At 35.3% G+C, this 24,414-nt stretch overlaps 2 protein-coding genes across 2 annotated transcripts; both read left to right on the forward strand.

Moving 5' to 3' along the window:
• Positions 1 to 4,071: 4,071 nt before the first annotated feature.
• On the forward strand, positions 4,072 to 5,069 carry LOC140149607 (muscarinic acetylcholine receptor DM1-like). Its single transcript, XM_072171687.1, is given in 2 exon segments — positions 4,072 to 4,554; positions 4,557 to 5,069. Coding segments are annotated over 2 exon segments (996 nt in total).
• A 10,814-nt stretch (positions 5,070 to 15,883) lies between these two features.
• LOC140149608 (muscarinic acetylcholine receptor M1-like) lies at positions 15,884 to 16,945 on the forward strand. Its single transcript, XM_072171688.1, has one exon. The coding sequence runs from the start codon at positions 15,884 to 15,886 to the stop codon at positions 16,943 to 16,945; it is 1,062 nt and encodes a 353-aa protein (XP_072027789.1).
• The last annotated feature ends 7,469 nt before the right edge of the window (positions 16,946 to 24,414 follow it).

Consider the following 24,414-nt stretch of genomic DNA (forward strand, 5'->3'; position numbering starts at 1 on the left):
ACGACTGAAATTTTTTACACCAAGAATATATCTTATGGTTGATCCTAAGGGCTCGGGTGCTCAGAAGGGGATGGAAGGGAGGAGGAACGAAAGAAGGTGAAGTGAAAACTTGATTTCTTGGGCTCGGTTTTGAACCACGGAACCCGTGGGTGCCGGACACATGACCGGGGATGCCTTGGCAGCCCAAGTTTTCCGTGCCTATCATCATGATCATGAATATATCATGTCGCATGATGACGCAACCGGATCATGTATGATATGTGCGCTTTGTGCATTTACTGTTTTTTGATGTTTGGCAGGGTTAGGGTTAAGGGAAAACTGTAGTTAAATAAACTCAATTCACAATCCAGGGATTTCAAGTCACTCGATAATCAGGAACAATAATGCAAATTTTGACCTAATTAAATTAAACGTGCAAGTGAAATTTCAAGTAAATTTATTTACTAACAATTTATACAATGACCTTTATGTTCGGCATAAAAAGGAAAATACATCAACCTAATAATTATTATTAGTTAATATTCAGATAGTCGCAATATTGCTCAGGGGCAAGATCATTATTTCTCTCAAAACAATAAACAAATTTCAGTTTTATGAACACAGAGCGTGCACGTATTACTACAATACTGTAATTTCAAGGAATTGATTTCTTTACAAAAAATGTCATCGCTGAAGAAGCAGAAGTGGCATCCCATGATTCCTAGCGACATATTTATTTTCAAGTAATTAAAATCACCTAGTCCTGAACTGAAATACATATCACTACATTGGATTGGGACCGTTCATTTTAGCATTTTTACAACATGGACAAAAAGATGCTGAGTTGAAAAAAAAACACCAGATTTGATCACTAGGCAATGAACATGCACTAATTTATCATCTATGCCTTTTATGAGAACTGTATTTCCAATGTAAAAAATATCTACAGTACCTATAAAGACCTTTTAAAGAGTGCGGTTGAGGGACAAAGTAGGATGACCCTTGAAGTACTACCCCTTAACAGACCGATAAATGTGCACTCTACACTAAAACAAGGAAACGCAAACCATCTCCGTGTATTCTGGGAAGATGATGAACGATACTACTTGTAAATCAATATGCATAATCAAGTTAGATTCTACAAATAAAAAGATCGCTTGCGCCAGTGGACCAGATACATATCGTGGTGCAACAAGTTAGTGCTGAACTCAATACTATCATGCACGTAATTATTCTTTCCGTCGCGTAAGTCAAGGAAGAATATTTCATCCTTGACCAGAATTTGTAACTCTTAGTCGTCAATATCATCTGTTGCCAATTCAATGATCTCATTCGCACTTCTATGCTGAGTACAAAACTGCCGAGTTTTCAAATAAATCTACTGTTAGTAGTTATCTAAGGAACTTATTTGGAATCACTTGATAGGTTTTTGTATCCGTTTGAAACACGTTTGAGTTTATAATTTTCTTATAATGGATTTCATAGACGACAATCTGACTCTTGCAGGTATATGGCCAGATGCGACGACATCCTCTGGCACCGCGGAAACAAGCAATACCGGCAGCAGAAGTTCTGGTTTGATCTTCGAAGCAAGTGTCATTGTCGCTGTGGTCAGCACTCTCGTAAGCTTCATCACTGTAGTTGGCAACATTTGCGTTTTCTATATAATATATACAGACAAACGCATTCTTACGTACACCAACTATTACATATTGGCTCTCTCTGTATCTGACATAGTTGCAGGTGGTTTTACAATGCCGTTATATTCCGTCTATTGGATTCTTGGGTATTGGCCGTTTAGTGATATGCTGTGTGATGCGTACCTCTATGTAAACCAAGCGTTCATTCACGTTAGTATCATAATGATCGTCACCATTGCTTATGATCGCTGGGATGCATTGGAACACCCTCTTCAACATCTTCAGAGACGGACTCTAAGCCATGCAGTAAAGCTAATAACTATAAGCTACAGTATACCTCTGCTCTTTTGGCCTTTTGGGTCTTTTCTCTGGCCGTATCTGAAAGGCTCTCGCAATATCCTACCAGGTTTTTGTTATCCACCATATGTAGCTGACAGCTTTACATTTCTCATGTTTGCCCCTGTCATATTCTTCTGGGGTCCCTTTGTCATCATATGTGTGCTGTACGCTCGTATATACATGATCATTCGTCGCACTGAAGCCTTGCAGAAATCATTTCGACTCCCTCGTGCTGAACATACCAGTACCACAGGCAATTCAACAAGTATGACAGAAGTTGTCATTGATAAAGCATCTAAAGATAACAATGCCAATGATAATTCTAGTTTCACGAAAGACGAAGATGATGTTGAGCCTGACAAATTAATCAGAAACCAACCAAGAGCCAATTCTTTTCATGAAGATAAGTTTCGCAAGGAGAATAAACGTGCCAATCGAACTTTGACGTTGATTTTGATCGCAATGGTGCTCGCATCTTCCCCCTGGTCGGCTTTGGCTCCTGTATTTAGTACTTGTAGGACATGTATTCCACTATCATTATATCAGGTAAGTTCACCAAAGGATTTGAAAGTTTGATGTCAACCCTGGAATTATGAAAACTTTTGGTCCTCGTTACATCAACTGTTGGTCCAAATTACACATATTTAGCAAGTTTAGAAAAGGGGTTGAAAAACTTGACGGAGCCCAAATGCGACGCCAGATTTATGTAAATTTTGGTGAAGTCGGTCAAAATGCAACAAAATAAAAATGAGCTCTGAATACACTTTTTGCAAATTAGTAAGAAAAAAATGTTTACTGAAGGACCTAAAAATTTGGGTCAAAATCGTGTTTGTTATGATTTTCTCTCAAACTGGGCATTCTTACATAAATCTGACGTCACAGTTGGGTTTGTCAAATTATTGCCAATGAGCAGGGAGACCTAAAAGATTCCATAATTCCATGGTTGATGGAAGTGCATAGTAGCATACCGTATTGCCTGGGCTGTCAGAGCATTGATGATTTGCAAAGTTTGCCGAACAGTTTATACGATACTAATTGTAATTGTTTTTCTCGCTTTCTCTTTACGTACGTGATTTGACTAGCATGGTCCTAATAATTAGCCCACAATACAAGTTTCTTGTTTTTATGATTACAATACATATTATAGTGCCTTAACTTGACAGCTTTTTTACATTGGTTTGTTTTAGATAATCTTTCGAGATTGTAAGGACCATCTTATCTATGTTTGTGCGATATTTATAATTAATATGAACATTTTGTAAGTGCAATAATTGTTTGTCCATATTTCATAAGTGTGTTTTTTAATTTAGCATGTAATTCAGCCTTATAGTTGCAATATGATGAACTTAATATAATGCACAACAACGCATTGCTCAATTTATTCAGTCAATTGGTCTTTCCCATTCAACAGCTTTCAAATGCAGCATATACTAACTAAAACACTTTTTCAAAAGCACTACGCACAGACATAAAACCAAAAGCCTCACTACCTGAATTTGCTGACCACTGAGGTCTAAGACACACCATATAAACTATTTACATTCAAGGACTTGCAGCAAAGAAGAGCACACCCCATTCATACCACAATAAACCATAGCAGCTAAGATCAGCTCCCCGAGTTATTATATGAGTAACCGAGACGAAAGCGCGAACTCACATTGTCAAACACGAATGTATCGGAATCTAACGTTTTACCGATTGCGCTATTAAAAACTTGACATTAAGAATTGGAACACCCTGTATCATATCTTACACATTATTTTGCATGGATCATGGGTAAATGCTATATCAAACACTTTTGGAACAATGCTATTCATAATAAGGGTCAGTCAGTTGTAATTGAGAGTGCCAGACTGTGGCGTAATAAGTTCGTGCTAAACTCAATAGTGATATGTTTACTATTGTGGTTTAAATTTCAAGATACAGAGTGTTCGCGTTCAATTAAAAGACAGGTCGTTTGCGTATCAGTTTCAACCCATCACTGGTTTTCATTATTTGAGACTGTTTTGCCGCAAATTTTGTAATGAATCCCGAGGAGATTTTGACTCTATGGCCAAACCTAACGACATCCATAATTGGTACTGAAACTTCAAAAAGTAGCAGAAGCAGCAGCATGGGTTTGCTCTTCGAAGCAAGTGTCATTGTCGCTGTGGTCAGCACTCTCGTAAGCTTCATCACAGTAGTTGGCAACATTTGCGTTTTCTATATAATATATACAGACAAACGCCTTCTTACGTACACTAATTATTACATCTTGGCTCTCTCTGTATCTGACATAGTTGCAGGTGGATTTACGATGCCGTTATATTCAGTCTATTGGATTCTTGGATATTGGCCTTTCAGCGATATGCTATGCGATGTGTACCTTTATTTAAATCACGCTTTCATCCACATCAGTATCACAATGATCGTCACTATTGCTTACGATCGCTGGGATGCGCTGGAGCATCCTCTCCAACATCTCCAGAGACGGACTAGAAGCCATGCAATAAAGCTAATAAGCATAAGCTATACCATACCGTTGCTAATCTGGCTTTTTGCATCCTTTCTCTGGCCGTATCTGAAAAGTTCACGAAATATCCTGCCAGGTCGCTGCTACTATACCCACAGTATGTAACCGACAGCTTTTTATTTCTTTTATTTGCACCTATTATTATATTCTGGGCGCCCTTTGTCATCATTTGTGTGCTGTACGCTCGTATATACCAGATCATCCGGCGCACTGCGACTTTGCAGAAACATTATCGACTGACTCGTCTCTCTGCTGCTGAAAATGCCCGTACAAAAGGCAATCCAACAAGCATGAGTGAAGTCGTCTTCAATAAACCATCTAAAGATGAAAATGCACATGATAACCCAAGTTTTACCAAAGACGCGGAACATGATATGCCAGACAAATCTAACAGCGAACAACTGGGAGCAAGTTCTTCTCATGAAGACAAATTTCGCAAGGAAAATAAACGTGCCAATCGAACATTGACATTGATTTTGATCGCTATGGTGATATCATCGTTACCATGGTCAGCTTTGGCTCCTGTTTATGTTAGCTGTAGTTCATGTATTCCATTGGCACTGTATCAGGTAAGTGAAGCAGTAATTGTAGGGTATTAAGGTAAATCGAAATCTTGGGTTCAAATTCAGCGCTGTCCATTTGATTAACATGATTAAGGTTATTAATTATTTTAAACTGTTGTGATTTGGTAGTTCACAGCATCTTACGAATGGTAGTGAGTTTTGGCAAAAACTGCATTGCTCAATTCATAGCGAGCGCGTAGAAGAATTAAAATATCACAGAGATACTTTTATAGGTGCTGCGGTTCTTGAGTTACGTTGTAAAGAGCGCTGAAACAACAACACTTTTGTAAAACGTACATAACTCATTAACAACAATAAATTAAGCAAGTTTGCAAAGTATACAATTTGTAGAATGAACTTTTGCAAAACATCAAGGTGTTAATTTTCAATAATATAGTGATCTAGATAATGAAAATCGATTTTTAGGTTGCTTCGACCAACAATACCTCGTCTACCATTAAAGCAGGTTGGGAAGGGAATACCGGTGTAAAAATACTTTGTGAAAATTGCCATAGAAAACCGTTGAGGACGAAAGTTTCAGAGTGATCAGGGTTTCTGGATTGCAGGCCTGGTTTGTAGATGAAAACATTTAAGAATCGTTCACGCTATGGAGGCAACAACACCGAATGCATTAAAATAAACTAATACAGTCGGGCATTGTGGATCTTTTAAGATCACTTAAAAGTTCTAATAAGCAACAAATAAGCGAAGGTCACCATGGTCACAAGTAAACGTTTACAACCTACATGTATGCTTCATCATGTTCATTTACTGCAACATTGACGTCGAGACGATATTTCGAGATCTGGCATTTTATTTATATATTTGTATGATTTACTTGTTGAGCAAGTAGTTGTCAGTAACAGGATGGAGAAATTATTTAAGAAATGCTGATTTTGTAGAATCTGGACCTTCATCGATTTTTGATGTGGTAATAATTACATTGGAGGATATTAATGTAAACGATGATGGGTATCTTTACATTGGCTTATTTAGTACTACAAAACAAAACAAAAGAAAAGAAAAGAAATTTAATTAAAACAAAGTAATAACATTTGTGATTTTGGTAATGTTTTTACTTGTCTAATATTTGGTATCCGCTCTGTATTAATTTAAATGTATTACAATGCAAATAATTTTATCGGATTTTGCTTCTATATTTGAACATAATGATAATTGTTTTTGTATTTCATGCCCGAAAACGGGCTTTTATTTAAATCATTTCATGCGTTGCAAATAAAACAGTACAATAATGATACAATACAAGCACAAAAAGAATATACAATAAGAATATACAATACAGACAAGTTCCAGAGGGGTAATATAATACAATACAATATTCACCACCGGGCCGAGACAAGCATATAAACGGGGTCATGAAATTAATATGAATTAAAAAAAATTCCAATACACTTTTATGGATTTAAGGTGGCACCACATCCCCTGACAAACCCGTGACCATCCTTGCATTCCTCTCAACAAATTTGGAGAAAAAATGCAAAAATAGGCACAAAATTGGCCAGGGGTGCAGCACCACCTTAACAGTATACATATAAAACTACAATAAAGGCTACTAAGATATCGAAGATATAATGCATCACAACAAACTGAGAAAGGGATCCCACTTTTTAAAATGCAAATCCAACTTCAATTTTCTTTGTGCACAAAAATGTTCAAGCTTCAAGGTATCAACAACCATCATAAGAGAGCTTAGACTGCTCGCATCTACACTTGTAAATATATCTTCTAGCAATGAGCATAATTTGATTAATACCTATAATAATTATATGTGCTTGTATAGGTCTCTTTTCGTTAATCACCTGCTAAATAGGGCATTCATTACAGTAGGTTTTTAGTTATTATGCTGTTTTGTTTTTACGGGCTCTGGAATGAGCGTTTCGACAGTATTTTTGTGGGACGTGAGGGCACATGAAACATATGAAATTGAATTCTGAATACGAAGAATGTCCTGATATCAAATAAGTTTGAATTTTTGAAATTCGCGATATAATACAAATTTTATGAAAAATTATTAATATTTGATATCTTTAAAAATTTTGATATGTAACAGTCCTCGAAGTAAACTTTATAAATCTAATGATATGTACTTAAAGTGTATGCAGCTGGGAGGAAAAGCCGACGATCAATTGAAAGTTTTGACCTTTCATATTGAAGATATACACTTCCCCCCTTTTTTTGCGTTTTGGGGGAAATCCATATCTTTACTTCGAGGACAGTTAAATATCAAATATCATTTGCCATTTGTATTATATTGCGAATTTAAAAAACAAATCAAAATTATTCGATATCAGAAGGACATTCTTCGTATTCAGAATGCAATTCAATATTTCTGATGTGCTCTCATGTCTCACAAAAATACTGTCCAAACGCTCATACCCCTTCCCTTAGTGGTTTCCAAAGGAAGTGTTTTCCGTCATAAATAAGGGATATCGGAAATCAATTGAAAACATTTTAGTGCAGTATACCTGTAAAAGCCTCACAGGCCATGTTAGGACGCTTGCGTCAGTATTCCGACACAGATAAGTCTTATTATACATGTTATATGCTGTCGTGTTTTTTTAATCATAGCAAAATATTGTGATTTTCAAATGAAGTGTTTTCCGTCATAAATAATGGATATCGGAAATCAATTAAAAGCATTTAAGCGCACTCTATCTGTTAAAGCTTCTCAGGTCATGTTAGGCCTTAAAAAAGAGGTTTGTTTGTCCTTTCCCGACCGACCCGAAAATTAAAAGTCGCCTGCTTTTTATTTTATTTTAAAGGTAAACAGATTTTTTTTCTCATGGTAAAAAACCCCATAACGTATGTGTTTGAAATGATCTGTATCAGAAATCACCAAATAAGGGACAAAATTACCATCGTATTTCATTTATAATGATATGTCACGAATTTTTAGCATTGTTTGGTGTATATACGCTACACATGTTAGGTTCCAAGCTATAAAATTGGCTAAAATCGTTCAAAAAGGTTCAGATATTTATCAAATATATAGGATGAGTATGTAGACTTATAATTTTATGTTTTATTTGTGTACTGTGTCACAGAAAAACCTTGGAAGATATCAGTATTGAAACATTTTATTTTGTACAGTGCTGCTGTGAAAGAAAGCTCCCAATATTACTTCTTTTTAAAACTTTGAATTTAATTTGACAGTAGCCGGGGCATTAAGAACAATAAGTTAAGTAGTTGTAATTTTTTGTATATTAAGAATATTTTCTTCGTTCTCTAAACAAACAAAAATCGACCTCTTTTTTAAAACCTTCAAAGAGCAAACAAACCATTTTTTCCCAATGTTTTTCTTGGCCTGAATACGGGAAATATAATCAGCCGATTTACTTTATTTGAGAAGGTTCTGCTGATAACACAAGTCTTCTAATGGATAATGTGGATGAAGACATGCCTCTTGCAACACCTTCCTTTGGAACCGGAACTTCAACCGGTAGTAGTAACAGCAGCAATTATGTGGGTTTGCTTTTCGAAACAAGTATCATTATCGCTGTGGTCAGCACTCTCGTAAGCTTCATCACAGTGGTTGGCAACATTTGCGTTTTCTATATAATCTATACAGACAAACGCCTTCTTACATACACTAATTATTACATCTTGGCTCTCGCTGCATCTGACATAGTTGCAGGTGGATTTACAATGCCGTTATTTTCAGTCTATTGGATTCTTGGATATTGGCCTTTCAGTAATATGCTGTGTGATGTGTACCTTTATGCAAACCAAGCTTTCATGCACATCAGTATCATAATGATTACCACTATTGCGTACGATCGCTGGGATGCACTGGAACACCCTCTTCAACATCTTACGAGACGGACTCTAAGCCATGCAATGAAGTTAATAAGTATAAGTTACATCATACCATTGATATACTGGCTTTTTGCATCTTTTCTCTGGCCGTACCTAAAGGGCCACCGCAATATCCTGCCAGATCTATGTTACCCTCAGTTTGTAGCTGAAAGCTTTACATTTCTTTTATTTTCGGTTTTTATTTTATTCTGGGCTCCCTTTGTCATTACATGTGTCCTATATGCCCGCATATGCCTGATCATCCGTCGCACTGAAGCTTTGCAGAAACTTTATCGACTCCCTGCTGCTGAACATGTCGGTACAACAGGCAATTCAACAAGCGTGATTGTAGTCGTCACTAAGAAAGCACCTGAAGATCGAGACGCCATTGATAATCCAGGTTTCTCTAAAGACGAAAAACATGGTGCGCCAGACAAATCTACCAGGAATCAGCCAGGAGTAAATTCTGTTCAGAACAACAAGTTTCGCAAGGAGAATAATCGCGCCAATCGAACGTTGACATTGATTTTGCTCGCTATGGTGATATCATCATTACCAATGTCAGTTGTGATTCCTGTGTATAGTAACTGTAGTTCATGTATTCCATTGGCATTGTATCAGGTAAGTTAAGCAACAATGTAAAACTAATTAAATACGTTAAAATTCATCAGACATCTTCGTTTGAGCTAGTTGTTAATGCCTTTTATGTCATTTTGGACGCCCTGTGTGGAAGCTTCAGCAGCGTCAAATCTGAAATAGCTGGTTGGTGCTCTGTCTATGTCACAGAGAGGTCTTTTGTTATTAATTTTTTAAGTCTTGAGGTTCTTTGGTTCGTTTTCATTTTATATATTTGTTTATGTTCATTTTTGTCGAGCATACGGCACTTGAGAGTTTGAAAAATGACGTTTGCGAATGCTCCGATTTCCACGACCACTTTATATCGATTGCTGCTCTGTTTTACTTCAAAGGAAATTTCTGATAGATTTGGATAGAATTAGATAGGTCAAGCTATACTTTTCTAAATCCTTATGACGAAATGAATACATTAGTATGGTTTTTAACATCAATTGACCAAATTTGAAATTCCATCCCTGCATAAGCGGCCATTTTGGATTTATGCAAATTAGGCACTGTTCCACTACTTGCACTTTTTGGGACTTTTAATATGTTTTTAATATACTTTTTTCTGAAATGAATGGTGATTAAATGGTTTCTGTTACAATTAGTGAAGCTCCGGACTTAGTATTGTGCTGAATTACGGGATACAGGATACAGGATAAAGGCTTATCCTTAGGCCTACGTACCAGACCAAGGGAAAAGCTAGGTTAGCTTGCCCAACGAAACCTAACTTCTTTCTGTTGAGATCTAGAAAATTTACAGGTCCGCCCAAGCTGAAAGGCAAACGTGAAGTGACCGTAGCTATCATCCTTATGAAACGCCTGAATAACCAATCAATCAATGCGACATTGTTATATAATCGCTGAACAACCTTTGTTCAACAGCTAATAGCTTCGTAAGAAAAAACATTTGTTTGCGGCTACTGTTTTTGATGTGCATTATTGCTTAAGTGTTATTTACTAATATTAAACTAACCTTGATTTTATATATTGTATTTTACCTATTTTGATATTTCTTATGGATCTCTAATGTCGTGGTTGTCATGTCAGTGCATATTGTCAAATAAATCATTATTATACCAACATTACGTATAAAATCAACACAATAAGAAGCCCATGTTCGTATGGCAACAAATTGGTTATATTGAAAGTATCTTACTGTTTACATTACTTTTAAATTCGCCATAATTAAATGATTTGCATGGATAATGGCAATATTACATTCTGTATAACTAATGTATCATATAATGTACATTTTGTTATTTTCGCCAGCCCATAGGGCTGGTATCTAATTCTGAGATGGGATTTGTGTACACTAAAGATTAGCTAAGATTATAGCCTTCTTCTATTGGTATGAATTATTTTTTTTACTTCTTGTGGTGGAAATGTTTTTGATGTCTGCTAATTCGATTTGCAAGGAAAGGAAAGTATGTTTTGCCGTTTCAACGAACGAAAACGATTGAGTATTGCCAAAGTTATGTTTGAATTAAATTATGACTTAAAAAGTTATCATAGGTTAGGCCTACACATTTAAACATAAACTTGTTCAGCAATCAGCATATCAAAAAAATGACATGGTCAACAATTAGTAATTAGCGGGGAATGATCACTGGAACAAGGTCATATCAGTGGACTACTGAGCATAGCATGATGTTTGGTTGCCTGTGAGTGCATAATTGATGTTGATAACAGATCTAATAATGTTGTAGAATCAAAATCTTCATTATATGGACCACATTGAATTCAAAGTAATTATCTATCCTATCCTGTATCGTTTTATGGGTAAAATTGACTCAAAATGTTATTGATGATATTATTGCTATCTTTCACATTAGTTTTGTCTTTTCAACGGGAAAAATCCGATGGAAAATAAAGTTTTTAGGGGTTAGCTATAATATTCAACAATATATCCCATATTTTGGCATGCACTTATAGAAAATAAATAAATTATTGTCTTACTTTATAAATTATAAATACTGTAAAATGACACATAACTAAAGTGAGGCCACTTTCTATCTTTTTTATTTGATTCATAAAATTACATTCAACAAAATGATTGAAGACTGAGAAAACACACAATGCAGACTATTACAGAATGGAGTAGGTAAGATGCCATGTCCATAGCTTTGCAGGAGTTTCGGACTAACAATCAGCACATTAAAAAAATACAGTTTAAAAGTGAAGATTGTAGTGAATGATCAGTCCTTTTATCATGTGCTTGCCACTATCTATATACCGGGTGTCCCAAAAGTCCCTTAACATTGTGAATTTGCCATAACTTGCGTTGGGTTAATAGTGTTGTTACAAAAATTGCACAGTATGTAGATAATTCTTTTAGAAATGTTATGATATCAAACATGCCTATGTGGCTATGACCCTTTGGAATGAAATTAATGGATATCTACCTTACCGTAAAACCCACTTTTATAAACGCAAAATAAGTCTCGTCATTTGAGACGTGAACACGATATAACGTGTTATCATTTTAAAATATGTTTTGTTTAATTTGGCTGTGTTTGTTTGATTGTTTGTTTGTTTGTTTGTTTTCAATGCGTAATCTTCATTTTCTGTTTTATCTGGGTTTTATATGGAAACTACTTAAGATCTTTTCTGAGGATTCGATGAACAGTTGTACGCGGTACGTTGTTCTCCATTGAAAGTCGACGTACTGATCGCCTTCGGCTTTTCGCCACCGCTCTTCGTATGACATCAATGTTTGTAGCCGATCTTCCTGTTCTTCCACGCCCTGCCCGAAGTAGATCATGAACAGATCCAGTTGATAGGAATTTCAGCACTAGTTGCTGGATTGTATTTCGGCTGGGTAGTGCATAATTTACATTAAACTGTTCCTTAAACATTGCTTCAGTGCGTTTGTCCGACTTTGTCTCGGCAAAGAACCATACGACCTGAATCCGTTGATCTATAGGAAATTCATCTTCACTTCAACTGTTTTAAAGTAAAGTTTAATATTGTCAATATGTCCTAATTATAATCTAAAACAGCAGTCACGCTTACGCTAAGCCATGTAATCCATGAATGTGCATACCTAAATGTAGCGTGCGCAGTGAGTGAACCAACTCTATTGTTCAGGGAAGCACATCATTCATGTTCTTGAACAAAGAACACATGAGCTTGCTTTTGTGGGTTTGATACACACATATGTACAGTCGCACACTAAGGTCAAAGGGTCATCAATAATGCCGTTTTTGGTATCAGAATAATTCTAAAAGATCAATCTATATGAATATGTTCTCCATTTTGGTATGAAGTAGGAAATATTTGAGATATGGCCAATTCACAATGTTAAGTTACTTTTGGGACACGCTGTACTTTATAGTAAACTATACATTGCGAAATAATATAAAATCATTTTAAAATAAAATGTGCATGTAAGTTGAGTTTACATAGCGAATTAACTAACAACTGCAGTGTATTTCTTGATTTTAATAATAAGCATGGGTAAAAAGCAGTAAAGACAAAAATACAAAACAATTTGGAGTAATGAATTAAAGAGTTGACAGGAGTTATAGGAGTTAATGCTTTTTGCTGTTTCAGTGTGCATGTTCTCACCATTGATGGTTTGGTGAACTGTCATGTAACATGGATGTAAGCGTGATCCTAAAAATGCCTTTCACGGTGACCCAAACTATTTACAAGACCTCTTCTGCATTGAGGCTGGCCTTCCCTTTTAAAGGGAATTTTTATTTTACAAAATGCAATGGGTCAAATAAGGAAAGCTACATTATTTTGAGGAACTGATCAGCAGAGATAATTTAAATTACTTTAATAAGCAGCGAAGAGTATCATCTAGCTTCAGATATTCAAACATGGATATAACTGGCAAAAATAAATCAACGAAAGGATCGATATCGCCCATGACAGGATGTTAGATCATTTTCGTAACCTTTTAAAAAAAAAAAAAAATCTAAGGATGGCACAGAATTATATTTGAATATAAATTTGGCTGTCGCTGTAAAGCAATGTAGACCAGACTAATTTTTGTAAAGGGTACCACAACAACACGCTCTGCATTCAGTGGCATCCTCATAATTTTCACCATATTATACGATGTTTGTAAAAGCTTTTTATATTGTATTTATTTGTATGGATGGAATTTGACGAAATAGAACTGAACTGAACTGAACCGGCCCAATGGCAGCACAATTACAGCTCTTTTGATCCTCTGTAAAAATACGCCATATAAATCCAAAACGGTTGCGGTGCGCGATAATTATTTTTTCCCGAAGAACTACGAGGGTCATTCAATAGGTTCTAACCCCTGTCTTATAACTTTGGTTCTGCAAAGGATAGTTCTTCAAATTTAGCTGGATTATACATTGGAATGTCACCTACAAATGACAGCAAATGTATATCAATACCCATTCCATTTTTTGTAGGTGACCTTGGATGCAAAATAAGATTTGATACAATGGAAAAGGTAAAAAAAATCATAAAACAATTACAAGAAAATAGGTGTGTATCTGTCCTACGAAATATGCTCGATATGTAAGGGTTATAACTATGCTAAGAGATTATACCAAACAGCAAGATGGTCATTAATGAAAATGCATTTTAATTTTTTAAAAATATACCAGCATCCCGTTTTTACTGTTATCTCTGATGGTCTTTCGAAGCATGAGAATCTGCTTGGGAACGTATGAAATGACTTTTAAGAGCTGAAAGTTAAAAAATAAAAACACTCTACCATTTTTTGTCACTTTTAAAACACTCTACCATTTTTGTCACTTTTAAATTAGTTTACTTGGTGTTCAATTACCAAGTGTCATTTCCATAGCAGGTTTAAAATACTTCCACATAGCTATTTTTATCTATACAGACAATTTCTGTACAGATATCTTTTGGGCATTTTAAAGAAAAACATTAAATTTGATAACAGTTCTTATCTAATCTTATCGTTTCTTTGCTAAAAATCAACGGATTTTGTTGGAGTGAGGTTGCTTTTTTTTTTGTCATTTTACATAACTTTCGATATTTTCTGTTTGTTCTTCAATTTAAGCCATTTAAATTGACGAAATGGTATTCTGTGGTCACTTCAAATTGATTATTTTTTCCCTGTATTATGTACAGATTTTCTCCATTTCCGTGGCAATATTGATTTAATTTTTACTTCGCCTTCAACAGATAAACAAATATATTAAAAGTAAATTTTCTCACAAGCAAGATAAGATACTAGGATATAATCGTGAAAGTATGAAACGGCTACTATTTGCAGAAGCTCAAATATGAGTGTGGAAGTAGAACTTTTCGAATGACCTTCGTATAACAAAATTTTGAGGAAGTCAAGTTTTTAAGTATTACATGTATGAGAGGAATTGAAGAAATTATTCCAGAGATTGGAAAAAGAAAGAAATGCGAGGAAGAAACATAACACAGTGAAGATGGTGTACAATGCAAGATAATTATCTCAACTGCTCGGTGGCACTTTTAAGCATCAACAGTACGCCAATATAATACTTTATTTCACTTTGTTTAGCATTGGTTAGATGTTGGGATTGGCGTGTCTTTAAATGGCAAGCAAATAAGTAAAATCCAGCATCCAATCCTACACCGAAAAAATTGAGATAACATGACTTTACACATATTTATATGGCATATAACCTTCAAAATCTATATTGAATAACAAGCAAAATACAACTTTAAACTGCAGCTAAAGCTACGATCACTTAAAAATCGAAGGAATAAAGAGTACCAGACATTATAAATAACAAATCTAGATAAACAAATCAAAGAAACCAAATGGAAACTACGTATTTTTCTCCTGTCACATAGCAATAGCTTCTCTCGCAAAAAATAAACTTCAACTAAGGATTTGTTCATATGTAAAGCAAATATCTACTAATGGGGTGTCAATTTATTTCAAGGTAAATAATGTAAATAGTATCTTCGGATTTTGTTATCTTTGAACATGATGATTATACTTTGAACAAATCTCTTTTCTATGAAATTTCTTGCTTAAAAGAGCATTCTTACATCAGAATTTTTTTACTATAACATAGTTTTGATTTCTAGAGAATTACAATAAAAAAATCAATTAGTAGATAATTGAATGTTTTTCTTATATCTGTCAATTGTGAATGCGAATAATTCGAGCAAGAATTACTTTTGATTCACTTTCTTTCTATTTATTGTAATCCTTGGCTGTACACGGGCGTCAGTACGTCAGTATCCTCGTGCAGGTCGTGGTAAGCTGAAATCATAATACTGTCGTATGTTTTAATCACAGCATAGAATTGTGGTGTTTCCGAATGACCTGTTTTCAGTTCTGGAAACGATAATTTGAAATCAATTGAAGGCATTTAAACGTCATTATATATTTCATAGCATCTCAATTCAAGTTGCAGAGAATATATTTAGCCGATTATTTGAGACTGTGCTGTCGATAACTCGAGTCTTCTAATGGATTACGTGGATGGAAGTATGTCTCTCGTAACGCTTTGGCCAGACACTTTCTTTGGTACCGAAACTTCACGCAGCAGTAGTAGCAGCAGCAATTCTGGGGGTTTGCTCTTTGAAGCCAGTATCATTGTCGCTGTGGTCAGCACTCTCGTAAGCTTTATCACTGTAGTTGGCAACATTTTTGTTTTCTATATAATCTATACAGACAAACGCCTTCTTACATACACTAACTATTACATCTTGGCTCTATCGGCATCTGATATAGTTGCTGGTGGTTTTACAATGCCGTTGTATTCAGTCTATTGGATTCTTGGATATTGGCCTTTCAGTGATATGCTGTGTGATGTGTACCTTTATGCAAACCAAGCTTTCATGCACATCAGTATCATAATGATTGTCACCATTGCGTACGATCGCTGGGATGCGCTGGAACACCCTCTTCAACATCTCAAGAGACGGACCCTAAGCCATGCAATAAAGCTAATAAGCATAAGCTATATCATACCATTGCTAATCTGGCTTTTTGCATCTTTTCTCTGGCCGTATCTAAAGGGCTCCCGCAATATCCTTGCAGGTCGTTGCTACCCTCAGTATGTAGCTGACAGCTTTATATTTCTCTTATTTGCACCAATAATTTTCTTCTGGGCTCCGTTTGTCATTATATGTGTGCTGTACGCTCGTATATACCAGATTATCCGTCGCACTAGGATCTTGCAGAAACCTTATCGACTCCCTGCTGCTGAACATGTCGGCACAACAGGCAAGTCAACAAGCATGGCCGTAGTCGTCACTAAGAAAGCATCTGAGTATAAAAATGTTAATGATAATCCAGCTTTCTCCAAAGACGAAGAGCATGATGCATCAGACGGATCTGGCAGCGATCAGCCAGGAGCAAATTCTGTTCATAACGACAAGCTTCACAAGGAGAATAGGCGTGCCAATCGAACATTGACATTGATTTTGATCGCTATGGTGATATCATCGTTACCATGGTCAGCTTTGGCTCCTGTTTATGGTAGCTGTAGTTCATGTATTCCTTTGGCATTGTATCAGGTAGGTTAAACATCAATTGTGAAATAATTAAAGAAGTTAAATCCATTGCCTATCAGTGTTTGGGGATGTTGGGAAGCCGTGTTATGTCTTTTCAGATTCCCTGTGCGGAGTCGTTAGAAGCGAGGATAAGACATCGTCTACTTTAATTCCGGAGAAATTCTCAAATGATGTAACTAACTAATTAACTAAGTATTCTTTTTGATTTATCTAATTTGATTTTCATTTGCACAATGTTCAAAACTTTGTATTCATGTTAAATATATAACCGAAGGCGGTTAAGGAAAAGAGCCCTGCCAGTAATCCAGCTCGGGCACCCTTCCAGAGGCGTATCCGTTCCGGGATCCGTCAAGGGGGTGGGGGTTTGTACTAACATGTTTTGTGAGTATTTTAGTAATCAATCTCAGAACTGGAGAATGACATGAAATTAGTTCTTGTTTATGGCTACTGTTTTTGATGTGCATGATTGCTAGAGTGGTATTTACTAATATTAAACTAACCTTGATTTTATATTTTATATTTACCGATTTTGACATTTCTTATGGATCTCTAATGTCGTGGTTGTCATGTCAGTGCATATTGTCAAATAAATCATTATTATACCAACATTATCAAAACACTAAGAAGCCCATATTCGTATGGCAACAGATTGGCTGGATTGAAAATATCGTACTGTTTACATTACTTTTAAATTTGCCATAATTAAATGATTTGCATCGATAATAGCAATATTACATTCTGTATAACTAATGTATATAATGTACATTATTTTTTACAAACTGCAATGGCTCAAAGCTACATTATTTTGCGGAACTGATCAGCAGAGATAATTGAAATTACATTAATAAGCAGCGAAGAAGGTCATCTGGCTTCAAATATTCAAATATTCAAACATGGGTATAAATCAACGAAAGAATCAATATCGCCCATGACAGGATATCAGATCATTTTCGTAACCCTTTTTTTTCCTAAGGATGGCACAGAATTGTATTACTTTGAATATAAATTTGGCTGTCGCTGTTAGGCAATGTAGACCAGACTAACTTTTGCAAAGGTGCCACAACAACTCGCTCTGCGTTCAGTGGCATCCTCATTATTTTCACCATATTATACGATGTTTGCTTTTTTTTATATTGTATTTATTTGTATGGATGGAATTTGATGAAATAAAACTGAACTAAACTGAACCGGCCTAGTTGATGCTTCACCAATGGCAGTATAATTACAGCTCTTTTGATCCGCCATGTAAATCCAAAACGGTTGAGAAAGGTGCGCGATAATTATTTTTTCCCGAAGAACTACGAGGGTCATTCAATAAGTTCTACCTCCTGTCTTATAACTTTGGTTCTGTAAAGGATAGCTTCTTCAAATTTAACATGATTATACATTGGAATATCACCTACAAATTACAGCAAATGTATATTGATACCCATTCCATTTTTTGTATGTAACCTTGGATGCAAAATAAGATTTGATACAATGGAAAAGCTAAAAAATCGTAAAACAAAATAGGTGTGTATCCATCCTACGAATATGCTCGATATGCAAGGGTTATAACTATGCTAATAGATTATACCTTAAACAGCAATAAATGTATAGCCAAACAGCAAGATGGCCATTAATGAAAATGCATTTTAATTTTAAAAAATATACCAGCATCCCGTTTTTACTGTTATCTCTGATGGTCTTTCGGAGCATGAGAATCTGCTTGGGAACGTATGAAATGACTTTTAAGTTTTGTGTCAGAGCTGAAAGTTAAAAATAAAAACACCCTACCACTTTTTGTCACTTTTAAATTAGTTTACTAGGTGTTCAATTATTTGATAACAGTTCTTATCTAATCTTATCGTTTCTTGTTGGAGTGAGGTTGCTTTTTTTTGTCATTTTACATAACTTTCGATATTTTCTGTTTGTTCTTCAATTCAAGCCATTTAAATTGACGAAATGGTATTCTATGGTCACTTCAAATTGGTCTACTTATTTTTTCCCTGTATTATGTACACATTTTCTCCATTTCCGTGGCAATATTGATTTAATTTTTACTTCGCCTTCAACAGATAAACAAATATATTAAAAGTACATTTTCTCACAAGCAAGATAAGATACTAGGATATAATCGTGAAAGTATGAAACGGCAACTATTTGCAGAAGCTGAAATACGAGTGTGGAAGTAGAACTTTTTGAATGACCCTCGTATAACAAAATTTTGAGGAAGTCAAGTTTTTAAGTATTACATGTATGAGAGGAATTGGAGAAATTATTCCAGGGATTGGAAAAAGAAAAAATGCGAGGAAGAAACATAACACAGTGAAGATGGTGTACAATGCAAGATAATTATCTCTTTTACAGCACTTTTAAGCATCAATAGTACGCCAATATAAAACTTTATTTCACTTTGTATAGCATTGGTTAGATGTTGGGATTGGCGTATCTTTAAGTGGCAAGCTAACAAGTAAAAAACAGCATCCAATCATACAGAGAAACATTGAGATAACATAACTTTACACATATTTATATGGCGTATAACCTTCAAAATCTATATTGAATAGCTAGCAAAATACAACTTTAAACTGCAGCTAAAGCTACGATCACTTAAATCGAAGAAATAAAGACTAACAGACTATACAATATAAGTAACAAATCTAGATAAACAAATCAAAGAAACCAAATGGAAACTATTTTTCTCCTGTCACATAGAAACATCTTCTCCCTTGCAAAAAATAAACTTCAACGAAGGATTTGTTCATATGTAAAGTAAATATCTACTAATGGGGTGTCAATTTATTTCAATGTAAATAGTGTCTTCGGATTTTGTTATTTTGCTTCTATCTTTGAACAAATCTCTTTTCTATGAAATTTCTTGCTTAAAAGAGCATTCCTTACATCAGTATTTCTAGAGAATTACAATAAAAAATCAGTAGATAATTGAATATTTTTCTTGTATCTGTCAATTGTGAATGCGAATAATTCGCGCAAGAATTACATTCGATTCGCTTTCTTTCTATTTATTGTAAAACCTGGTTGTTCACGGGCGTCGGTACGTCAGTATCCTCATGCAGGTCGTGGCGTAACAAGCTACGTTCGTGCTAAGCTGAAATCATAATACTGTCGTATATTTTAATCACAGCATATAATTGTGGTGTTTCCGAATGACCTGTTTTCAGTTCTGGTAACGAAAATCGGAAATCAATTGAAACATTTGAAGGCATTTAAACGTCATATACATTCCATAGCATCTCAATTAAAGTTACGGAGAATAATATTCATCCGATTTGAGACTTTTCTGCCGATAACACGAGTCTTCTGATGGATTACGTGGATGGAAGTATGTCTCTCGTAACGCTTTCGCCAGACACCCTTTTTGGTACCGAACCAAGCCCTAGTAGTAGTAGTAGCAGAAATTCTGGGGGTTTGCTCTTTGAAGCAAGTATCACTGTTGCTGTGGTCAGCACTCTCATAAGCTTCATCACTGTAGTTGGCAACATTTTTGTTTTCTATATAATCTATACAGACAAACGCCTTCTTACATACACTAACTATTACATCTTGGCCCTCTCAGCATCTGATATAGTTGCAGGTGGATTTACAATGCCGTTATATTCAGTCTATTGGATTCTTGGATATTGGCCTTTCAGCGATATGCTATGCGATGTGTACCTTTATGCAAACCAAGCTTTCATGCACATCAGTATCATAATGATTGTCACCATTGCGTACGATCGCTGGGATGCGCTGGAACATGTCGAACACCCTCTTCAACATCTTAAGAGACGGACCCTAAGCCATGCAATAAAGCTAATAAGCATAAGCTATATCATACCATTGCTAATCTGGCTTTTTGCATCTTTTCTCTGGCCGTATCTAAAGGGCTCCCGCAATATCCTGCCAGGTCGTTGCTACCCTCAGTATGTAGCTGACAGTTTTATATTTCTCTTATTTGCACCAATAATTTTCTTCTGGGCTCCCTTTGTCATCATATGTGTGCTGTACGCTCGTATATACCAGATTATCCGTCGCACTGGGATCTTGCAGAAACCTTATCGACTCCCTGCTGCTGAACATATCGGTACAACAGGCAAGTCAACAAGTGTGGCTGTAGTCGTCACTAAGAAAGCATCTGAAGATAAAAACACCCATGATAATCCAGCTTTCTCCAAAGACGAAGAACATGATGGGTCAGATAAATCTGGCAGGGATCAGCCAGGAGCAAATTCTGCTCATATTGACAAGTTTCGCAAGGAGAATAGGCGTGCCAACCGAACATTGACATTGATTTTGATCGCTATGGTGATATCATCGTTACCATGGTCAGCTTTGGCTCCTGTTTATGGTAGCTGTAGGTCATGTATTCCATTGTCATTGTATCAGGTAAGTTAAAAAACAATTGTGAAATAATTAAAGAAGTTAAACTCCATTAAGTATCCTTGTTTGAGGACGTTGGGAAGGCGCGTTATGTCTTTTCAGACTCCCAGGGTGGAGTAGTCAGCAGCGTCAGATAGCAATGGTCTGTTTATGTCACAGAAGGTTCTTTTTTGGACCGGATCGGATTTTGTTAATTGTCTGCTTGTGTTTTTTCTGCGAGTATAAGAAATGTCTACTTTAATTTCTGGAGAAATTTTCAAATGACAATACCTGGCTGCAGATAATGAAGTAACTAACTAAATTAACTACGTATTCTTTTTATAAACTATCTAAACTAACTTTTCATTTGCCCAATGTATTCATGTAAAATATTTGAACCAGAGATGATTAAGGAATAGGGAGCCCTTCCAAAGGTGGATCAGCCAAGGGGTTTGAGGTTTGTACTAACATATTTTGTGAGTATTCTAACTAAACAATCTCAGAAGGCTGCTTGTTTATGTCTGCTGTTTTAGATGTACATTATTGCAAGAGTGGTGTTTTTAATCTTGCATATTATACTAATATTATACTAACCTTGATTTAATATATTATATTTTACCTAATTTTGACATTTCTTATGGTACACAAATGTCATGTTTGTCATGTCGGTGCATATTGTCAAATAATTCACTATGTTGGATTGAAAGTATCTTACATTACTTTTAAATTCATCATAATTAAATGATTGCAATTACTTGTAAATGACAACATTACATTCTGTAATGCATATTATGTACATTTTGTGCATTGTTTAAATAATTGTGTTTCCATTTACTTTAATGCCACATCCATAATATTTTGAGTAATTTTTCACAAAATGCAATGTCTCAAATATGGACAATATTTTGAAGCACTGATCAGCGCAGATAATTGATTTTAGTTTGATAAGCATACCGAAACACATATTACGCGGATGTGCATATGATGGAAACACAAAACACTTCAACATGATTGGCCACTGGCTTGTGCAACTTGATCACATGGGCAGTCTACACCTTTAAGGGTATACGATGTATTGTTGGTCGAAGCAGCCAAAAAAAGTAGTTCGCAGCATCTTGCGAATGACAGTGAGCTTTATCAAAAATTGCATTGCTCAATTCATAGCGAGCGTGTAGAAGAATTCAAATATCACAGATATAGTATAGGTCCTGTGGTTCTTGAGTTATTTTGTAAAGAGGGCTGAAACAACATCACTTTTGTAAAACGTACATAACTCATTAACAACAATAAATTAAGCAAGTTTTCAAAGTATATGATTTGTAGAATGAACTTTTGCAAAACACCAAAGTGTTATTTTTCAATAATATATTGATTCAGATAATGAAAATCGATTTTTTGGCTGCTTCGACCAACAATACCTCGTATACCCTTAAATCTGAAAACTATTTATTAATATACGGAAAGAAAGTGTATTGTTTGTGAATTATATTGCAAGTTAGTGGCTAACTTTTTAAGGTTATTATACATGCAACAGACTATTCCCTTTTAAAGGGGCACTTCTTGATCCACAACTTAATCAAAAAATTATAGAGATTTTTATGCCATTAGAAAACATAATGTTTGTGTACAAAACCTTTCTTGCAGATTCGGTGGTTTGAAAAAGGACCAATTTGTATTTCTACAATTACAACACAGTAGACTATGCCATAGTCGAATTTTATTTAAAATATGTTATTATTAGTCATGATAAACCCATTTCGTTGAACTCAAAATTATACTGATGTTTATTAAAATTAAAGTATTCAATAGTAAAATGGTCATAAAGAGTTAAAAATATCAGATAATTAGTGACAATAAAAGTAACTGAATGCAACATTATCTTGCATAATTATAATGGCTCACTTTAATACTGAACAATTCTGATTTTGGAATCTACCAGTTTATTGATAGCGAACCCCGAAAAAGCTAACAAACAGAGGGAGTGCGGTGACTGAAAAGATCAGATACAGATGTGAAAATCTATCAGTTGCACACAAATCAATATAAATAAGAGTTTTATGCTTAAATGTAATGACCAGAGTATGCAAAATGGGCAAGTGGACTACGGAGAAGTCTAACACAGTGGCATGATATGGAGCACTGTAATATACATACATAATTATACAATTATGCGTAACTCGCAAATTCAATTGAAATTCATTTCAACTGAAATATTGGTAATAAGCTTTTTTGTGGATATCTTTCGAACCATACACTTAAAAGAGGATGATAAAATCACGAAATGTCCCATTAAAGGAATTTTTCATTTGAGATAATGTGTATCAGAATCGTTAATGATCCCCTCACTCGATAAAAGCGCCTGTGGAAAATACAGTTATTACTCCAAATGAATGGATACGAGGTAGCTCTAATTTGTTACACGCATGTGATTTTAAAGGGTGTCCCAGAAAAAATGACCGGGTGAATGAATTTGAACATAATTCGAGCAAGGTATCAGAATCCAAAAATTTAACTTGAATCGGTTGAATGATTGCGAAGAAATGAGTGATTACATAATGCATGCGTCAATTCTCGCTATTCGCAATAAGGGCGCCGCCAGCGGTTTGCGATGTAATCGTGATGTATCATGGGAAAATCGTGATGTATCATGGGAAAAGGTCGACATCCAAGTCCGCGCAATACGAATATTACCATGCTATTACATAGGAACACGTGACAATATTCTTTAGTTTGTCAATATAACGGTATTACACGCAAATCGATAGAGAAAAAATTAATTGTGCACATTTCAAATCACATTATTAAGTATTATTGAGTATCAATTCGCGTGTAACACCTTTATTTTGACAAACTACAAAAATTTTGTCACGTGTTCCTATGTAATAGCATGGTAATATTCGTATTGCGCGGACTTGGATGTCGACCTTTTCCCATGATACATCACGATTACATCGCAAACCGCTGGCGGCGCCCTTATTGCGAATAGCGAGAATTCACTTCATTCCTAGTTTGATAGAAACTGGTTAACATGTCAATCGGCTTTATATTATTTTGTTTTATTGAAATCCTTTTCGTTCTTTTAAACAAATCTTCAAGTTTGACAATACTGCACGATATTAAAAATGAAAGCCTGCGTTTAA

Source organism: Amphiura filiformis, chromosome 4, assembly GCF_039555335.1.
Source record: "Amphiura filiformis chromosome 4, Afil_fr2py, whole genome shotgun sequence".
NCBI lineage: Eukaryota > Metazoa > Echinodermata > Ophiuroidea > Amphilepidida > Amphiuridae > Amphiura > Amphiura filiformis.